This window comes from Suncus etruscus, chromosome 1, assembly GCF_024139225.1.
Source record: "Suncus etruscus isolate mSunEtr1 chromosome 1, mSunEtr1.pri.cur, whole genome shotgun sequence".
NCBI lineage: Eukaryota > Metazoa > Chordata > Mammalia > Eulipotyphla > Soricidae > Suncus > Suncus etruscus.
The window spans coordinates 191,342,236-191,362,612 of NC_064848.1; the positions used below are offsets into that span (position 1 = coordinate 191,342,236).

Consider the following 20,377-nt stretch of genomic DNA (forward strand, 5'->3'; position numbering starts at 1 on the left):
GTCACTCTTAGCAGTGTTGGAGAAGGAGGAAGGAGAGATGCTGGGGATTGAAGCTGGGCCTCTGGCGGAAGTGAAGGTCTGGGGGTGGTGGAGAGTCACTCCTGTGACTGCCCCTCACTGGGAGACCTCATTGGATGTTTCCCCCCCATCTTGACTGCCTGGGTTGGGGTCTGTGCTCTGCAGTGACACTAGACAGGCAGGGCAGGGGCTGGAGCGATAAATAGTTCAGTGGGTAGGGCATTTTCCCTTTAGGTGGCCAACCCAAGTTTCATCCTTGATCCTTGGCATCTTATTTTAGGTTTATTTATTTATTTAGGTTTGTGTGTCACACCCGGCAGCGCTCAGGGGCTACTCCTGGCTCTATGCTCAGGAATCTCCCCAGTAGGCTCAGGGGACCATATGGGATGCCGGGATTTGAACCACCGTTGGTCAGCAAGCAAGGCAAATGCCCTACAAATATGCTATCTCTCCAGCCCCATCCTTGGCATCTTATATGGTCCCCTGAGCACCACCAGGAGTAATTTCTGAGTACAGAGCCAGAAGTGACTCCTGAGCACTGCTGAGTGTGACCCGAAAACTAAAAAAGAGAGATGGGCCAAAGTGATAGTACAGCATGTAGGGCGTTTGCCTTGCATGCGGCCAACCTAGGTTTGATCCTCGGAATCCCATATGAGCCCACCAAGAGTGATTCCTGGAAGCAAAGCTAGGAGTAACACCTGAGTACTGTTGGGTGTGGCTCCAAACCAATAAATAGAGAGGTGAAGTGTGGGAGGGGGCTCAATTCTGGCTCTGCCTATCTTCACACCCAACCCCAGGGGATTCGCCTCCCCCCCCCCAAAAGAGGAAAGATGCAAACTGTGAATTTCAGGGTCCTTCTGAGAGTACCCAGGGAATGGAGTGGCCTTGCCACTTCCTTGGCTTCACGAGTCTCACTCTAGACTAGATCAACTTTGCCAGCATGGCCTATTTATAGCCCCCAGCTTCTCGCTCTCTGGGTGAGGGGCAGGGTGACGCCTCAAACCTGAAGTGCCAGTGGGCTGAGGGACTCCAGCTCTGCCCAGCACCCCCAGGTCCCTCCACATGGCAGGAACCTTCCCTGTCACCTCATCCACATCCCGAGCTCTGCGTCTGCAGCAGGAATGGCTGGAGTGGGAGGACCGGAGGGCCGCAGCACAGCAGGCCCGGAGTCGGAGGGGCCCTCCATGTTCCTGGGCCCAAGTCAGCAGGCCCCGCCGCTTGTGCCGAGACCCAGCCGTCCACAGTGCCCTGCTGGCCGGTGACCTCCCACAGGTCTGCGCCCTGATCCAGGACAGAGAAGCCGCCAACATGGTCCTGGAGACAGTAAACAACCAGCTGGCCTGGTCGGCTGAACAGGGTAGGAGTTCTAGGTGGGGGACAGCATTGTGGGGACATGGGGGACTCAGAACATCTCCACTTCTTCCAGCTCCTTCCCAAACCCCAAACTGGCAGAGACACAGGAGGGCTGGGGCAGGGTCTCTCTTAGCATCACAATTCTATGAGTCATAATAATATTGTGATATTCTAATGCGATCTCAAAGTATATTCATACAGGCATATGTTTTTCTTTTATAGAATGAAATCATATGCCTTGGGGGAGGTGCAGGGAACATGTAAAAGTACTCAGGGCTTAGTCCTGGCTTTGCACTCATGGATCACTTCTGGGGTCTAAGGGGATCCTATGGGGTACTTTGGAATGACCCCAAGTCAGCTGCTTGCAAGATAGGTGGGGGCTGGAGAGATAGCATAGAGGTAAGGCATTTGCCTTGCATGCAGAAGGTTGGTGGTTCGAATCCCGGCATCCCTTATGGTCCCCTGAGCCTGCCAGGAGCGATTTCTGAGCGTAGAGCCAGGAGTAACCCTTGAGTGCTGCCGGGTGTGGCCCAAAAACAAAACAAAACAAAACAAAAAAGACACGTGCCTTCCCCTCTGAACTATCTCTCTGACCCCTTTACTTGTTCTAAATAGCCCTAGGACCAAAATCATGTTCTTGCTAGGCAATTTCCTTAAGAGTCTCAGCTGAGGGGCCGGGTAGGTGGCGCTGGAGGTAAGGTGTCTGCCTTGCAAGCGCTAGCCAAGGAAGGACCGCGGTTTGATCCCCCAGCGTCCCATATGGTCCCCCCAAGCCAGGGGCGATTTCTGAGCACATAGCCAGGAGTAACCCCTGAGCGTCAAACGGGTGTGGCCCAAAAACCAAAAAAAAAAAAAAAAAAAAGAGTCTCAGCTGAAACTGAGTAACTGATCTGTCCCTGTCCGGAGACAGCAGGAGATGACTCAAACCCCACATGGAGGGAGGTGACCTCACCAAGCTTGAAGGATTTATGTTCTCCACCCCTTTTTGTTTTTTGGTTTTCTTCATTATACCCGACAGTGCTCAGGGGTCACTCCTGGCTCTGCACTCAGAAATTGCTCCTGGCAGGCTCAGGGGACCATATGGGATGCCGAAGATTGAATCTGGGTCCGTCTCAGGTCTGACGCGTGCAAGGCAAATGCCTTACCGCTATTGCTCTGGCCTCATGTTCCCTCTTCCTAAGCTCCCAGTTCCTACTTGATGCCAACTGTCAGGTGTGACCTAGCATTTCACCTTACAGAATGTCACCCCAAAACAGAATTTGGCCCTCACTTCTTTATTTTCTTTTTCTTTTTGTTTGTTTGAGGACTATGCCCAGCTGTGTTCAGGACTTACTCCTATTTCTGTGCTCAGGGATCACTTCTGATGGATCTCAAATGGGGTGCCAGGGGTTGAACCCAGGTTGGCTAGGTGCTGTCTCTCCAGCCCCTTGACCTTAATTTCAGTGTTTTGTTGTTGTTGTTGTTTGTTTGTTTGTTTGTTTTGAGTGGCCTCCTTAGTGCTTGAAGGCTCTGGGACTGGAGGTTGACTTCGGACATTACAGGTCACCAGAGCTGCCCCTGTGGTGACTAAGATTGAGCTCGCTTGAGGGGTAGGGAATCTTTTTTTTTTTTTTTTTTTTTTTTTTTTTTTTTTTTTTTTGGGCCACACCCATTTGACGCTCAGGGGTTACTCCTGGCTATGTGCTCAGAAATCGCCCCTGGCTTGGGTGGACCATATGGGACGCCGGGGGATCGAACCGAGGTCCTTCCTTGGCTAGCGCTTGCAAGGCAGACACCTTACCTCCAGCGCCACCTACCCGGCCCCAGGGGTAGGGAATCTTGATTGTGTGATAATTATGCACTCTGCCTTATTTCTTGGATCCCTTCCTTTTCTTCTCTTTTAGCCACACCCAGCAATGCTCAGGGGTTGTTCCTGACTCTGCACTCAGGAATTACTCCTGGTGGTGTTCACGTGACCATATGAGATGTTGGTGATAAGACCCAAGTTGGCTGTATGCAAGGCAAACACCCTACCTGCTCTGGCCCCTTCAACCCCTTTCAGTTGTTGTTGAGGCTGGATATGCTGGAAGGGAATGAGATAGAATGGCTGGGCCCGGAGAGGTAGCACAGAGGTGTTTGCCTTGCAAGCAGCCGATCCAGGACCAAAGGTGGTTGGTTCGAATCCCGGTGTCCCATATGGTCCCCCGTGCCTGCCAGGAGCTATTTCTGAGCAGACAGCCAGGAGTAACCCCTGAGCGCAGCCGGGTGTAACCCAAAAACCAAAAAAAAAAAAAAAAAAAAAAAGAGATAGAATGGCAATTCCTGTATGCAAAGCCAGTCCTTTGAGTCATATTCCTGACAACCTCTTTTTTTTTTTTTTTTTTTGGTCACATCCGGCAGTGCTCAGGAGTTACTCCTGGCTCTATGCTCAGAAATCGCTCCTGGCAGGCTCGGGGACCATATGGGATGCTGGGATTCGAACCACTGACCTTCTCTATGCAAGGCAAATGCCTTACCTCCATGCTATCTCTCCTACCCCTCTGACAACCACTTGCTTAAAATTTCAATCTTATTTTGTTTTTGGACTTCATCTAGGACAGGGGTCTCAAACTCAATTTACCTGGGGGCCGCAGGAGGCAAAGTCAGGGTGAGGCAGGGCCGCATAAGAGATTTTACACACAAAAAAAAAAGTCCTCAAACGCCATTATTAACAGTTTTAATTATTTCTTCTGAACATGAATAGAACATTGAGTGAAGATCATGGACAGTTCTTCTGACCATGGCATCTTTTGCCTATTCCTTGCTGCCAGAGACTTGACAGCATTTCTTTTCACAAATCTGAACCACATTTGGCTTTAGAAAGGAAGCAGTTGAGACCCTCAGTATGGCTTGAAGATGATCTTCATTAAGTCTAGACCTGTACTTTGACTTATTGAAGTTCAATGTGGAGAATAACTTTTCACACAAATATGTGCTTCCAAAAAGGCACATGGTGCGCTTGAACATTCGGGAAAGCTCAGGGAAGCTGGGGGGCAATTCTCTCAAAAATTGCCCATGCATGTCTGCTTTTCCACTAATCTCCCTGAACTTGCCTTTGAGATCAGAGTTGCATTGCAGGTCAGTGAGCTCCATTTGAAGCACAGGAGGGGTATCTTGCACATCAAAGGAAAAGGGGTCCACAAAAATTTGGAAAGTGGCTCTGTGCTCTTTGAAGTCTGCAAATCTGTGATCAAATTCCTTCTCTAGCTTAAAAATAGCATCAACATATTTCTCACCACTGAATGGTATGCCTGCATCCACAAGTTCCTTGCATGCTGGGAAATGGCAAAGGTTTGTCTGAGAGAGCTGGGATTTCCATAACACAAGTTTTGTGGCGAATGCTCTCACGTTGTTATAGGCAGCACTGATAAGCTGCCCCGGGCCTTGTAACATCTTATTTAGTACATTCAGCTTATGTGTGATGTCAACAAGAAAAGCTAAGTCCATGAGCCATTTGTGATCACTCAACTCAGAAACAGCATTCCCATTCTTCTCCATGAAGGCTTTCACTTCTTCTCTCAACTCAAAAAATCTTTTCAGGACATTTCCCCTGCTGAGCCAACGTACCTCGGTGAAATAGAGCATATCTCCATATTCTGACTCCATTTCCTCTAAAAAAAAAAAAAAAAGCATGGAACCTCCTGTACTTTAAGCCCCTGGATCTTATTTGGTTGATGCATTTTACAACAACAGATATCACATTGTCACATGGCAGGCATTTACTGCAAAGGGCCTGCTGATAGATAATGCAATGAAGAGCAATGGCCTTCTCTACACCCTCCTCTTCAAGTTTTTTTTTTTTGAACAAGTGCCACAAGTCCATTTTTCCTCCCTGTCATCAATGGCGCTCCATCGGTTATTATTCCAACAAACCTCTTCCATGGCAAACCTGCATTCTCAATGTCATCACACAGATGCCGAAATATCTCTTTAGCGGTGGTCTGGCCATGCATTGGAATTATTGTGAGCAGCTCCTCTGTCAATTCAAAATTGCAATCAACACCACAGACATAAATTGTGAGCTGTGCAGTGTCTGTTATATCTGTGCCCTCGTCAAGAGCAACTGAGTATGCATCAAAGCATTTGGCTTTCTCACACAGTTGATGATAAATGTCACTTGACATGTCAGAAATGCGCTCTGCCACAGAGTTGGCAGAAAGGCTGATTTTGCTAAACTGACCTTTCTTTTCCGGACAGTTAATACTTGCAGCCTGTAACATGCCTTTTTTTTTTTTTTTTTTTTGCCACACCCGTTTGACGCTCAGGGGTTACTCCTGGCTATGTGCTCAGAAATCGCCCCTGGCTTTGGGGGACCATATGGGACGCCGGGGGATCGAACCGCGGTCCTTCCTTGGCTAGCGCTTGCAAGGCAGACACCTTACCTCCAGTGCCACCTACCCGGCCCCCCTTTTTTTTTTTTTTTTAAACAAACTCTCCTTCAGTGAATGGTTTCCCTGCCTTAGCAATCATCTCACTAACCATGTAACTTCAACTGATGCAACATTCTCTTTGGTTGCTTTTTTTTTTTTTTTTTTTTTTTTTGGTTTTTGGGCCACACCCGTTTGACGCTCAGGGGTTACTCCTGGCTATGTGCTCAGAAATCGCCTCTGGCTTGGGGGGACCATATGGGACGCCGGGGGATCGAACCGCGGTCCTTCCTTGGCTAGCGCTTGCAAGGCAGACACCTTACCTCCAGCGCCACCTACCCGGCCCCTTGAAGAACTCTTGTTGCCTCATTAGACATGCTTTAAGACTGGCAACCCGCTTGGCTCTCTCATTTCCTTGATATTTTGCACATTCCTCAGCATGTTTAGTTGAACAATGGCGTTTCAAGTTGTATTCCGTGTGCACTGCAACTTTCTTTGAGCAAATAAGACATGTGGGGATGCCCCTGTGCTCAACAAAGAAATACTGCATCTCCCACTTGTCCTGAAATTGTCTGTGCTCGACATCAATCTTTCTCTTCACTGCAGGCTTTGATGAAGTCATGATGAAGGTATGACAAAATCTAATTCTTTTTTTTGGGGGGGGGGCACACCCGGCGATGCTCAGGGGTTACTCCTTACCTACATGCTATCTCTCCAGCCCCTTTTTGTTTTGTTTTTGGGTCACACCCGGCAATGCTCAGGAATTACTCCTGGCTCTATGCTTAGAAATCACTCTTGGCAAGCTCGGGAGACCATATGGGATGCTGGGATTTGAAACACTGTCCTTCTGCATGCAAGGCAAATAACCTAACTCCATGCTATCTCTCTGGCCCCTGAGGCTTCTCTTTCTGTCTCTCTTGCTGAATGCCCTCTGAATCTCTCTCAGAATCCCCCTTAAACCCCTGAGGCAACCCCTTTGTTACCTTTCATAGACACCTCCCAGATGTGGGCTGGTCTGACCATCAGGCAAGATTAGCATTTAGATGGGGCCGGTCGGTGGCGCTAAAGGTAAGGTGCCTGACTTGCCTGTGCTAGCCTTGGACGGACCGCGGTTCGATCCCCTGGTGTCCCATATGGTCCCCCAAGCCAGGAGCAACTTCTGAGCACATAGCCAGGAGTAACCCCTGAGCGTTACCGGGTGTGGCCCAAAAACAAAACAAAACAAAACAAGATTAGCATTTAGCCTAGGGAGGGGTAACAGGTGGGCACCAATATCCTGTGAATAGGCTTAGCCATTTCCACAATTTGAGTTTATTTGTTTGTTTGTTTTGTTTTTGTTTTTTTGGGCCACACTTGGTGACACTCAGGGGTTACTCCTGGCTATGCGCTCAGAAATCACTCCTGGTTTGGGGACCATATGGGATGCTGGGGATCGAACGGAGATCCTTCCTGGGTCAGCTGCATGCAAGGCAAATGCCTTATCAGTGCACTATCTCTCAGGCCTGTTTGTTGTTTTGAGTTTTGGGGCCAGACTCTGGCTATTCCTGGCTTCATAATATGGGGTTGCTGCTCCAAGGACCATATGCACTGTCAGGAATGGAAGTGGGGTCAGCCCCATGCTAGTCTTTTTTTTTTTTTTTGGGCCACACCCCTTTGACGCTCAGGGGTTACTCCTGGCTATGCGCTCAGAAATCGCCCCTGGCTTGGGGGGACCATATGGGACACCGGGGGATCAAACCGCAGTCCGTCCTACGCTAGCGCTTGCAAGGCAGACACCTTACCTTTAGCGCCACCTTCCCGGCCCCTCTAGTCTTACATCTATACTGTCTCTCTGGGCCGGTTTCTTGTTGGGATCCATCGACAGTTCCCTCACCTCTCCCGATCTCTCTTTCCCTATTCCACCTCTTCTTTTCCACCCCATTCTTTTTTTCCCCCACCACATTCTTTACCTCCCACTTCTTCTTCAGTCTCCCTAACCCCAATAGTATTCTCAAGTCCAGGATCCCTCAGGCTTATTCATTGGGCCCCTCTCCCTCAAGCTCAGCTTCAGATTCTCTTCCATTTATTTCCATTCCCAAGGTGTGCAATGAACAAAAAGAGCCAAATTCAAGACTAGGAGCACTGCAGCTAGAGTGATAGGTAATACTGTGATTTTTTTTTTTTTTGCTGCCAACACAGGTTTGATCCCTAGTTCTCTGAACCCCACCAGGAGTGATCCCTGCGCACAGAGCTAGGAATGAGCTCTGGGCACTGCTGGGTGTGGTCCATAAACTAAACCACAATAATCAGATTTCCTTAAGGAGACAGTTTTTCCAGCAGAGAGAGAGAGAAAGAGAGAGAGAGACAGAGAGAGAGAGAGAGAGAGAGAGAGAGAGAGAGAGAGAGAGAGATCAGAAGTGATTCCTAAGCATAGAGCCATTAGTACCCCATCCCCAGCACATGTAACACCAAATCATGACTGAACTCCTTTTCCCAAGAGGCCCCACCCCAGAGATAGTAGTAGCTTCCCACTCCCAGAGCCACTGAACAAACAAAACAAACAAACAAAATAAAAGGAACGGGGGTGGAGAGCTAGCATGGAGGTAAGGCGTTTGCCTTTCATGCAGAAGGTCATTGGTTCTAATCCAGTCCCATAAGGTCCCCCACTCCCCAGCCAGCCAGGAGCGATTTCTGAGCGTGGAGCCAGGAGTAACCCTTGAGTGCTGCCGGGTATGACCCAAACCCCCCACCACAAAAAAAAAAAAAAAAGGGAACAAAAGGAGATTCAACCCCCTTGTTAGTTCCTATTAAGGTTTTGTTGGTTTGGGTTTGGGAGCCATACTCAGCGGTGTTAGGGGCTCTTCTGAGCCCAGTGCTCATTTACCCACTCACCACAAAGAGGAGTAGATGGATGCTGGGCAACATCCTGAGTGCAGGCTCAGGGGACCATTTTGGATGTCGGAATTCAAATCACCGTCCTTCTGCATGCAAGGCCTTACCTCCATGCTATCTCTCCAGCCCCGACATTGACATCCTGAGTGTTTAGCTGGCCCCGGTCACTGGTCTCCAGGATGAGGTCACTGTACTTCATGCCGGCTGAAAGATGTCACCATTCTCCTGCTTACAGGCCTAGTGGCCCTTCTGCACAGGAGAGCCTGGCAGAGCATTTGTGCTCACCTAAACGTGCCAGCACAATGGGGCCAGAGAGATAGCATAGCGGTAAGGCATTTTCCCTGGCACGCAGCCAACACAGGACAGACCCCAGTTTGAATCCCAGCATACCATATGGTCCCCCGAGTCTGCCAGGAGCGATTTCTGAGCACAGAGCCAGGAGTAATTCCTGAGCGCCACTGGGTGTGATCCCCCTCTCCTCCCAAAAAGATGCCAGCATGAGCTGCACATGTCACACTACTACCCTAAACCCTCTTCTCTCCCTAGGATTCTGGGTGCTGACTCCCAAGACCAAGCTGAAGGTGCCCCTTGCTGTAGCTGCATCTCAAGGTCATACTGACTGTGTCCGCCACCTAATCCAGCAGGGTGCTGAGTTGGATGCTCGAGTGGGGGGCCAGGCTGCCTTGCACGAAGCCTGCATTGGGGCCTGGTCTGACTGTGTGCGGCTGCTGCTGACCTTCGGTGCCAGGGCCAACGTGCTGTCTGAGGAGGGCTTGACCCCCTTGCACCTCTGCACAGCCCCCGAGTCCTTGCTGTAAGTGCTCAGGTGACACATCTGGGCAGGGATGTGTGGAAGAGAAAGAGAGAGAGCTCACATTCATGAGGGAAGCCCCTTGCATATGCATCCTCATAAGTATCCAAACAGGCTCCAGCAGCTGAGAAAAGGGTGATGGGGAGACAGTACAGGGAAAGGTTCTTCCCTTGCACACAGCCATTCAGCGTTTGATCTCTGGTACCACATATGGTCCCCTCAATGCCAGGAGTAATCCCTGAGCACAGCCAGGTATAGACTTCTACCTCAAAAAGTCATAAATGAGGGGCCGGAGTGATAGCACAGCTAGGGCTTTTGCCTTGCACAAGTTCAACCCAGGATGGACCCCGGTTCAAGGTCACCCAAGCCTGCCAAGAGCAATGATCTCTGAGTGCAGAGCCAGGAGTAATCCCTGAGTACCCCCCCCCGCCAGTGTGAACCAAATCCCCCCAAAATTAATAAATGAAAGGGTAAAAGACCGGAGTGATAGCACAAGGGGTAGGGCATTTGCCTTGCATGCAGCTGACCTGGGTTCAATCCTTGGCATCCCATATGGTCCCTTGACACTGCCGGGAATATTTTTTGAGCCTAGAGCCAGGCCAAGAGTAACCCCTGAGTGTTGGTGGGTGTGATCCCCACCCCCCAAAAAAAAAACGAGACAGAGACAGAGAGAAAGAGAGAAGGTGGCTTGTTTAAGATCCTATCACTAAGCCACAAGGCATTCCTTATTGCTTTTTGAGGTAACCTTGGTTGTTTTTTTGTTTTGTTTTGTTTTGTTTTGGGTCACACTCAGTGGTGCTCAGGGGTTACTCCTGGCTCTGTGCTCAGAAATCATTCCTGACAGGCATGGGGGACCATATGGGATGCTGGGATTCAAACCTGGATCGGCTGCGTGCAAGGCAAATGCCCTACCACCATGCTATTTCTCTGGCCCCGGTAACCCTGTTTTTATTGCAGTTTGCAAGGCCCTGTGAACTCTCTGTAGCCACAGTCCAGGCTAGGGATTTTTGTTTTGTTTGTTTGTTTGTTTTTGTTTGTTTTTAGTTTTTGGGTCATATACAGTGATGCTCAGGGGTTACACCTGGCTCTGCAATCAAAAATTACTCCTGGAGGTGCTCAGGACCATATGGGGGGACCGGAGTGATAGCACAGCTATACGGCATTTGCCTTACATGTGGCTGAACCCAGGACGGACCCGGGTTCAATCCCTGGCATCCCATATGGCCCCCAAAGCCAGGAGCAATTTCTGAGCGCATAGCCAGGAGGAACCCCTGAGTGTCAACGAGTGTGGCCCAAAAGCCAAAATAAATAAATAAGAAAAAAAAGGAGCTGGAGAGATAGCATGGAGGTAGAGCATTTGCCTTTCATGAAGAAAGTCATAGGTTCAAATCCCGGCATCCAATATGGTCCCCTGAGCCTGCCAGGAATGATTTCTGAGCCTGAAGCCAGGAGTAACCCCTGAGCGTTGCCAGGTGTGACCCAAAAACCAAAAAAAAAAAAAAAGAAGGAAGGAAGGAAGGGAGGGAGGGAGGGAGGGAGGGAGGAAGGAAGGAAGAGAAGGGAAGGAAGGGGAAGGAAGGAAGGAAGGAAGGAAGGGAAAGGAAGGAAGGAAGAGAAAGAAAGGAAGGAAGAAAGAAAGAAAGAAAGAAAGAAAGGAAGGAAGGAAGAAAGAAAGGAAGGAAGGAAAAGGAAGGAAGGAAGGAAGAGAAAGAAAGGAAGGAAAAGGAAGGAAGGAAGGAAGGAAGGAAGGAAGGAAGGAAGGAAGGGAAAGGAAGGAAGAAAGGAAGGAAGGAAGGAAGGAAGGAAGGAAGGAAGGAAGGAAGGAAGGAAGGAAGGAAGGAAGGGAAAGGAAGGAAGAAAGGAAGGAAGGAAGGAAGGAAGGAAGGGAAAGGAAGGAAGGAAGGAAGGAAGGAAGGAAGGAAGGAAGGAAGGAAGGAAGGAAGGAAGGAAGGAAGGAAGGAAGGAAGGAAGGAAGGAAGGAAGGAAGGAAGGAAGGAAGAGAAAGAAGTAGGTAGAGGTCAGAGTGATAGCACAGCAGTAGGGCATTTGCATTGCATACTGCTGATCTGGGAAGGACCCGGGTTTGATCTCCAGCATCTCATATGGTCCCCCGAGCCTGCCAGGAGCGATTTCTGAGCACAGAGCCAAGAGTAACCCCTGAGGATTGTCAGGTGTGGCCCCAAAACAAACAAACAACAACAACAACAACAAGCAACAGCAGCTAGGGATGTGAGCTTGGCAAGGAAACACTTGCCTCTTCAATCTGGGGCCCTGGTTTGGTCTCTGACTCAGCCAAAACAAACAGAATTAAACAAACAGTAATTTATAATTTAAAAGTCAGAATGGCCACTCAGGAAATGTCACAACATTGACGCCCCAGGGGACCTCTGATGGGGGGGGGGAGGGCACATGAGCTGCCAGTTAAGTGCAAACTACAGAGTTTCTTTCAGTAACTTCTAACAAGGAGTTGAATGTTGTGTGTAGCTTTGGGACTACCGGTACATGTAGTGTTCAGGATTGCAGAAGATAACGCTCCTAGATACAAAGTATGCATCAGATCCCTGAATCTTTAGTTCATGAGTTAATTTTTGTCTCAAAATACATTAAAAAATTAAAAAAAAAAATTTAAAAAGTGACGTAGGGGCCGGAAAGATAGCATGGAGGTAAGGCATTTGCCTTTCATGCAGAAGGTCATTGGTTCAAATCCCGGCATCCTATATGGTCCTCCGTGCCTGCCAGGAGTAATTTCTGAGTGTGGAGCCAGGAGAACCCCGGAGCACTGCCAGGTGTGACCCAAAAACAAACAAACAAACAAAAAAGTGAAGTAACACTGAGTTCAAATACTTTGAATTATTTATTCTCTTATTTAAAAAAATATTTTGGGGGTGATAGCACAGGGGTTACGGTGCATACCTTGCATATTGCTAATTCTGGTTCAGTCCCCAGCACCCCCATGTGGTTCCTGGAGTATTGCCAGGAAGGATCCATGAGGGCAGAGCCAGGAATAATGTCTGAGCACAACCGAGTGTGGCCAAACCACACCCCTCCATCCAAAACAGTCTTTTATAGGTCAGCAGATAGCTCAGGGTAAAAGTATTTGTTTTGCATTAATCCCTGGCTAATTATTGTCCCTCTGAGCACCACCAAGAGCAACCTCTACGCATGCCTGGTGCAGCCCCCAAAACAAAAGTCTTTTTGAATTATGTGCCCAGAACTTGAAAGTCTCGGGCTAAAAAATTCACATCTCTTTCCGGGTGCCACCTCCCTAGATCTGGTGGAACTGGGGAGAGGTCACCATTCATGGACTATGGAATGTCTCCCAGGACCATTGCCCCATCACTGCCAGGTAATGAGCAAACAGCTCAGGAAAGTGTCAGAGAAACAATGGAAAGAGGGAGAGGAAGTTGGGAAGGCACCAGGCCAGATCGCATGGGCTCTTGGGTGCTGGAGTAATAATACAGTTGGTAAAATGCTTGCCTTGCACTCAGCATCTCATATGATCCTGAGTACCATCAGAAGTAATTTCTAAGTGCAGAGCCAAGAGTAATGCCAGGTATAGCTCCAAAGAAATATAAATAGATAAATAAATAAAGGGACTGGAGAGAATAGTACAGTGAGAAGGCGTTTGCCTTACACACAGCCGACTCGGGTTCAACCTCAGCATCCCATGTGGTCCTTTGTTTATTTGTTTGTTTTGGGGCCACACCCAGAGACGATTAGGGGTTACTCCTGGCTATGCGCTCAGAAATCGCTCCTGGCTTCAGGGGCCATATGAGATGCTGGGGATCAAACCAGGGTCTGTCCTGGATCAGCCTCGTGAAAGGCAAATGCCCTACCACTGTGCTATCACACCGGCCCTTTTTTCCTTTTTTATGTTTTGGCTTCCTAAGCAGTGCTCACATCTGGTGTTCCTCATTTGATCAATGGTTGAGTTTGTGTTTGCTTTGCCCTACCTGTGTTAATAATGTGTATTTATCTCAGCAAGGCCCTGGCTTAGGGCTGGAGATGTAGCTTAGCAGTGAAGCACTTGCCTTGCCTGAATGGAACCCTGGGTTCAAACTGTAGTACCACAAAACAAACAAAACAGGGGCTGGAGTACAGTACAGCAGGTAGGCCTTACATACCGCTGACCCAGGCTTGATTCCCGGCACCCTATATGGTTTTCTTTTTTTTTTTTTTTTTTTTTTTGTGGTTTTTGGGTCGCACCCGGCAGTGCTCAGGGGTTATTCCTGGCTCCATGCTCAGAAATTGAGCCTGGCAGGCACAGGGGACCATATGGGACGCCGGGATTCGAACCGATGACCTCCTGCATGAAAGGCAAATGCCTTACCTCCATGCTATCTCTCCAGCCCCTTATATGGTTTTCTGAACATCACCAGCACAGAGCCAGGAGTAACACCTGAGCGAGCATCACTGAATGTGGCCCAAGAAACAAACAATGTTCCAGTCTGTGATTTCCCCAGAACCAGAAGGTTAGAACATGTGCTCCCCAAAAGCAGTGGTGCTAGAAATAGGCCCAGAACCCCACTTAGGGCAGGCTGTGCTCTGAGCACCTCTGGGCCCTGGTTTTGTTTTCTCAAAGGGAAAGAGCAGAAAATGGAATATGTGGCTGGTCTGCAAAATTGCTCTTCAAGGCTGGAGGAAAGAATTATCTGGTCTGCATTGTTTAGTTTCGCTCACACTCCACCTTTTGGAGGGGATAGGGAGGCCTATACAATACTTAGGGGCTGTTCCTGGCTCTGTGCTCTGGGTGAGCCCTGGGGGCGCTCAGTGGGACCATATATCTTGCCAGGGGTTGAACCAGGTAGGTCACACACGCAAGGCAAGCACCTTACTGGTTGTATTATTCTTTATTTTTTTTTCTTTTGATTTTTGGGCCACACCCAGTGACACTCAGGGGTTCTCCTGACTTTGTGCTCAGAAATTGCTCCTGCCTTGGGGACCACATGGGATGCCAGGATTCCAACCACCGTCCGTCTGTATGGGCTAGTACAAGGCAAACACTCTATCATTGTGCTATTTCTCCGGCCCCTTGTTTGTTTGTTTTGGCTCTGCACTCAGGAATCACCCTTGTCAGGCTGTGGGGGGAACTTATGGGATGCTGGAGATCGAACCCGGCTCAGCAAATACCCTCCCCACTGTGCTATCGCTCTGACTCCCTGCAGTACAATCCTTCTGGCCCTCCTGCTGGAACTTTCTGTGCTTTCCAGTGTTGCAGATTTTCAAAACATTGCTGTCACAATGTTCCGAGATTCATGGCCGATGATTCAGAACTAGGCCTTGGGTCCCAATCAGATGGAGTAACTCCTAAGTCTGAGGAGGTGCTGCCTGACATGTGACCAAGGCCCAGAACTTTCTGTGTCCTTGGTGGCATGGCCATTCCTCTGCGCTGAGTGTGCTCCTAGGGACTCCAATGGGCCTTCAAGCTAGGGTTTCTTTTGCCAGGGATATCAGGCAAAATTGAATGACAGAACTGAGTGAAATGAGTGACAGAATTGAATGGGAAGAGAGGGTTTGGGGGCCCGAGAGATAGCACAGCGGTGGGGCATTTGCTTTGCATGCGGCTGACCTGGGACGGACCTGGGTTAGATTCCCGGCATCCCATATGGTCCTCTAAGGGGCTGGAGAGATAGCATGGAGGTAAGGCGTTTGCCTTTCATGCAGAAGGTCATTGGTTCGAATCCTGGCATCCCATATGTTCCCCCGAGCCTGTCAGGAGCGAGATTTCTGAGCGTAGAGCCAGGAGGAACCCCTGAGCGCTGCCGGGTGTGACTCAAAACAAAACAAACAAAACAAAAAAATATATGGTCCTCTAAGCCTGACAAGAGTGATTTCTGAGTACAGAACCAGGAATAACCCCTGAGCACTGCCGGGTGTAACCCCAAAACCCAAACCTCCCCCCCAAAAAGGGGGGAACAGAGGGTTGGGGCGAGTGTACAAGTTGGGGAGAGGTGCAGGCTGTCTCCCCAGGCCCTCCAGATTTACTCCAGGTCTCTCCCCTGTCCTCCAGGTGTGCCAAACTGCTGCTGGAAGCAGGCGCCGAGGTGAACCTGGCTGCGGGGGACAGCGAGGCCACTGCTCTGCATGTGGCCGCTGCGCGAGGCCTAGAGCAGCACGTCGCCTTGTACCTGGAGCACGGGGCCGACGTGGCCCGCCGCACCCTGCAGGGCGAGACAGCGCTGAACGCGGCGTGTGCTGCAGCCGAGGGCCCCAGTGGGCCTCTCCTGGCGGTGGCCCGGCGGCTGCTGGAGGCCGGGGCGGACGCGCAGGCGGCAGGGCGCAAGCGCCACACGCCGCTGCACAACGCCTGTGCCAACGGCTGCGGGGCCCTGGCCGAGCTGCTGCTGCACCACGGGGCCTGCGCCACGGCCCGCAACGCAGCAGGCCACACGCCCATGGACTGCGCGCTGCAGGCCGTCCAGGACGTTCCTAACTGGGAACCTGAGGGTCTCTTCGCAGCGCTGCTGGACTATGGGGCTCCTCCGGTGCACCCCAAGGTACTCTGGGGAGAGACCCTAAGTGGGGCCTCCAGAGGCCGGAGCTATATAGTACAGTGGGTAGGGCACTTGCTTTGCCAGCAGCCAACCTGGGTTCAGTCCCAAGTACCCCATATGGTCACCTGAGCTCCACCAGGTATAATTCCTGAGCACAGAGCAAGGAGTAACCCCTGAGCACTGCCTCCAGGTGTGGCCCCCAAAATCAACAAATGAAAGAGAAGAGGCCCTAGTCTCTTTTCGCAAGTGGGGGACCCTTCAGTAGGAACTGTTGTTATCATGGAGAGTGGGCACAAGTTTTGGGGAAGGGTTACCTGTAATCAAAGTTCTGCTTCCCATATAAGAGGAAGGAGAGGAAGGGGGTCATACATCCCAGGAGCCATCTAGAGCCCCTAGGTTGAAGCTCTTTTCTTTTTGTTTTTGACTGGCTTGGGGGACTCCAGGGGTTGAACTTGCAGTAGCCATGTGCAAGGCATGTACCATACATACAGAGCTATTATTCTGCCCCCAGTGTTACTCTAAGGTGTGATAAACTGAGGCAAGGAGCAGATCAAGAAGTGGTTTGTGGGAATATATTTTTTTGCGGAGAGGTGTAGGTTTGGGCCACTCACAGCAGTCTTATTCCTGGCTCTGTACTTAGTGATCACTCCTGGCAGAGCTCAGGAGACCTTATGCGGTTCTGGGGATCGAACCAGGTCAGCCTCATGCAAGGCAGCAAGGGCTCCACCCACTTTTTTTTTTTTTTTTTTTAGTTTTTGGGTCACACCCGGCAGTGCTCAGGGGTTACTCCTGGCTGTCTGCTCAGAAATAGCTCCTGGCAGGCACGGGGGACCATATGGGACACCGGGATTCGAACCAACCACCTTTGGTCCTGGATCAGCTGCTTGCAAGGCAAACACCGCTGTGCTATCTCTCCGGGCCCTCCACCCACTTTTCTATGGCTCCTGGTTAGTGGGGTTTGTGTATGTGGGGGAGATGGTGCTGGGAAGCAAAACACTGGCTGCTCTGGGTGGGAGAGTAGTGCCTTTATCCTGTGTTCCTTCCTAGAAGTTGCAGCTCTGTGCCAACTGCCCCCGGGCACTGGAAGTGCTGCTGAATGCCTACCCAAGGGTGCCCCCAAGCAGCAACTGGGCAGAGACTGTGCACCCCGAATTGTGGCAGGTAAGGCCTGAGGCCAAGCTTTGGGGGACAGAAAGGAGGCATCCCGTGCCTTTTCCTCTAGCACAGGTTCCATGAGGGAAGAACAAGTACCGTATTTTCCAGCGTATAAGACGACCGGGCGTATAAGACGATCCCCTAATTTTACAGTTAAAACATAGGTTTAGGCCTATATTTGCTGTATAAGACAGAATGTTCCTGTGCTGCAACTGTATCTTCCACAGTGAGCCAATCACAACAAGCAAAGGTCCAAAGGTTATACTGTCATAGACTTCCTCTCTGACTCTGGCCAATCTGAGCAGGCTTTTGACAGTGTAGATTCGGTCCAGAACATTGTCTAATTTGCCTGCATCAAAAGCCTGCTTGGATTGGCTGAGTTAAAGAGGCGATCCGAGCAGGCTGGCAGTGATTGGTGCAGGATCGAGTTGGAAAATTCGTTTTGTGGCAATATTCAGACAATTTTCGTTTAGCGGCATATTGCAACATTTTTCAGGATATATTCGGCGTATAAGACGACCCCTATACGCCGGAAAATAGGTAAGCATTTGGCCACACACCTCTCCAGCCTCTCTTATGTGGGGGTACTTCTGACACAGGGGGAGCCCTTTGCAACCTCTTCAGAATGAGTGGGTGCAACTGAGCAGCCCTGTGTCTCTGGCTCTGAATCTGAAGCCTTCAAACTGCACCAGACACACGCAGGGTGGGGTGCACATTACAGAATCTTAGGGTCCCCGTGAAGAGGTCACTTCCAGAGGGAAGGGTGCAGTCCCAGGGGGCTCGGACCATCTGACCACGCCCCTCTCCTGGCCTAGGAGCACGAAGCTTTCTACAGCTCAGCCCTGAACATGGAGAACCAGCCCCGGCAGCTGCAGCATTTGGCGCGACTGACGGTGCGCGTTCAACTGGGGGCTCGCTGCCGCCAGGCCATCGCCCGCCTCCCACTGCCGCCAGGGCTCAAGGCCTACCTGCTGCTACGCGTGGAGGGGAGCATCCAGTGAGCCCCAAAGTGTCCTGTCTTCTGTCCCGATCTATCTTAGCCATACTCAAGAAGCACCCCTTCACCTCCTGCAAATCTTCACCCCAAGCAAGTAGCACCTGCTTGCTGAGGGGACAGAAGACTCCGCTCAGCCCCCTTTTCTGCTGGGCCCTAAGTGCCCAAACCAAGAAGCAGGGACCTTGGTTGCCCTGTCCACTGTGTCTCCTTTTGGGATGACAGACCGCTGCTAGCTACTTCTGCTCTGCCTTAAAAGTAAAGGGAGGTTCAGAGAGATAGCACAATGGTAGGGTGTTTGCCTTGCACGTGTCCAACCTAGAACAGACCTGGGTTCGGTTCCCAGCATCCCATACTGTCTCCTGAGCTTGCCAGGAGCAATTTCTGAATGCAGAGTTAGGAGTGACCCCTGAGTACTGCCAGATGTGGCCCAAACCCTTCCCCCACCCCCACCCCCCAAAAAAAGAGTAAAGGGAACACCTCACTGATTGAACTTGACCCCCATATCCTGCAGGGCACTGGCACCATCTTGGGACTCACAGTTTCAAGCATGCCTTTGCTTAGACGTCCCAGGCTACATCAGGGCCCCCCTGGCAGACAGACATAGCTTCCAGCTCAAGCTCTCCGGCCTGCTGCCGTCCTTATTGGAGTCTCTGTCTTCCCTCACTAATAAACTGGCTGCCACAGGCTGCTAAGACTCCTTTGCCTCCAAGCATCCATATGTGCTGGTCTCTCTGCTTGGGTACCTTTTTCCTGGTGCCGTCGAGGCTGGCAGACCCAGGAGCTCTCTTCGCTTAGTCTTCCTCCAGCCTCCCAAAGGGACCAGGCCTGTGTGATGTGGGGCTCGAATTTCCTCAACAGTAAATAGTTGGAACAATAGAAATGTGGATAAAGCATTTGCCTTGCGCGCAGCAGACCCAGGTTCAAACCCTGGCATCCCATATGGTCCCTCGAGTCTGCCAGGAGCGATTTCTGAGCGCAGAGCCAGGAGTAACCCCTGAACACCTCTGGATGTGGCCACAAAACAAATCAAAACAAAAAATATCCAAAACTTTTTACAGGGGCCAGAGTGATAGCACAGTGAGAAGGGCGTTTACCCTGCATGTGGCTGATCCAAGACCAACCAGGGTTCGATCCTATGACATCCTTTATGTTCGATCCTTGACATCCCCGAGCCTGCAAGGAGTGATTTTTGATCACAGAACCATGAGTAACCCAAGCACCACTGGGTATGGCTAAAAGAAAACAAAAACAAAAACAAAAAAGGAGAATATGATTTTTACTTTTTCTTGTACAAGGCAAACGCCCTAGCCACTGCACTATTACTCCAGCATTGGGGGGAGGAATTACACGCTACTTCTTACTTAGTGCTCAGGGCTTACTCCTTGTGGGACCTTGAGAGTTCCAAAAAACGTATCAGCCTCCCATAGCAAAGTGTTTGCTCACCCCATTGAACTGTCTCTGGTCTCGAAATTTATGTATCTCCAAGCATAAGATTGTTGTCAAAATTTGATTGTTTTTTGTTTTTGGTGCCACACCTGGAAGCGCTCAGGAATTACTTCTGGCTCTGCACTCAGAAATTGCTCCTGGTAGGCTCAGGGCACTATATGGGATGCCGGGAATTGAACCCAGGTCTGTCCTGGGTCACCGCATGCAAGGTAAATGCCCTACAAGTGTGCTGTCTCTCCAGCCCCATTTTGTCTAAACTTGAATTAAATTTACTTCATCAGGGAAAAAAAAGCTTTTACAGTGCTTTAACTGAGTTTCATTCTTTAACTGTGTATCAAGAGTCCTTGAACCTGCTTTTCTCTGTGTTTGGAAATTTGCTTGGCAAATCTCTACTTACTCAATCTACTTACTCAAAATTCTGTTTAATTGTGTTTCAATCTCTTCTATGTTCTTCAAAATAAAAACACTAAAGTAGTTTTGTTTAGTTTTTGGGCCACACCCGGCGGCACTCCTGGCTTTGCATTCAGAAATTGCTCTTGGCAGGCATGGGGACCATGTGGAATGCCTGGGATTGATACAAGTTGGTCTGGATTGGCTGCGTGCAAGGCAAATGCCCTACCGCTGTGCTATCTCTCTGGCCCCAAGTGCTTTTTTTTTTTTTTTTAAATCTTGTAACTGAGATCAGAGTGGTAACACAGAAGTAGGGTGTTTGCTTCGCATGTGGCTAATCCAGGACGGATCCAGATTTGATTTCTGGCATCCCAAATGATCCCCAAGCCAGGAGCAAATTTTTTTTTTTTTTTTTTGGTTTTTGGGTCACACCCGGCGGTGCTCAGGGGTTACTCCT

The 20,377-nt window shown here is 50.0% G+C and overlaps 1 protein-coding gene across 1 annotated transcript; it reads left to right on the forward strand.

Annotated features, from left to right (window-relative positions):
* Positions 1-1,080: 1,080 nt before the first annotated feature.
* ASB16 (ankyrin repeat and SOCS box containing 16) lies at positions 1,081-18,088 on the forward strand. Its single transcript, XM_049780069.1, has 5 exons — positions 1,081-1,375; positions 9,174-9,441; positions 15,449-15,935; positions 16,980-17,093; positions 17,903-18,088. Exons 1-5 carry the CDS (start codon positions 1,081-1,083, stop codon positions 18,086-18,088), a joined length of 1,350 nt encoding a protein of 449 aa, XP_049636026.1.
* Positions 18,089-20,377: the final 2,289 nt, after the last annotated feature.

Coding starts and splice junctions, on each gene's coding strand:
- ASB16 (XM_049780069.1), top strand. CDS start 1,081: ATGGCAGGAACCTTCCCTGTCACCTCATCCACATCCCGAGCTCTGCGT. Junction 15,936..16,979: donor CTCCTCCGGTGCACCCCAAG/GTACTCTGGGGA, acceptor GTTCCTTCCTAG/AAGTTGCAGCTCTGTGCCAA. Junction 17,094..17,902: donor TGCACCCCGAATTGTGGCAG/GTAAGGCCTGAG, acceptor CTCCTGGCCTAG/GAGCACGAAGCTTTCTACAG.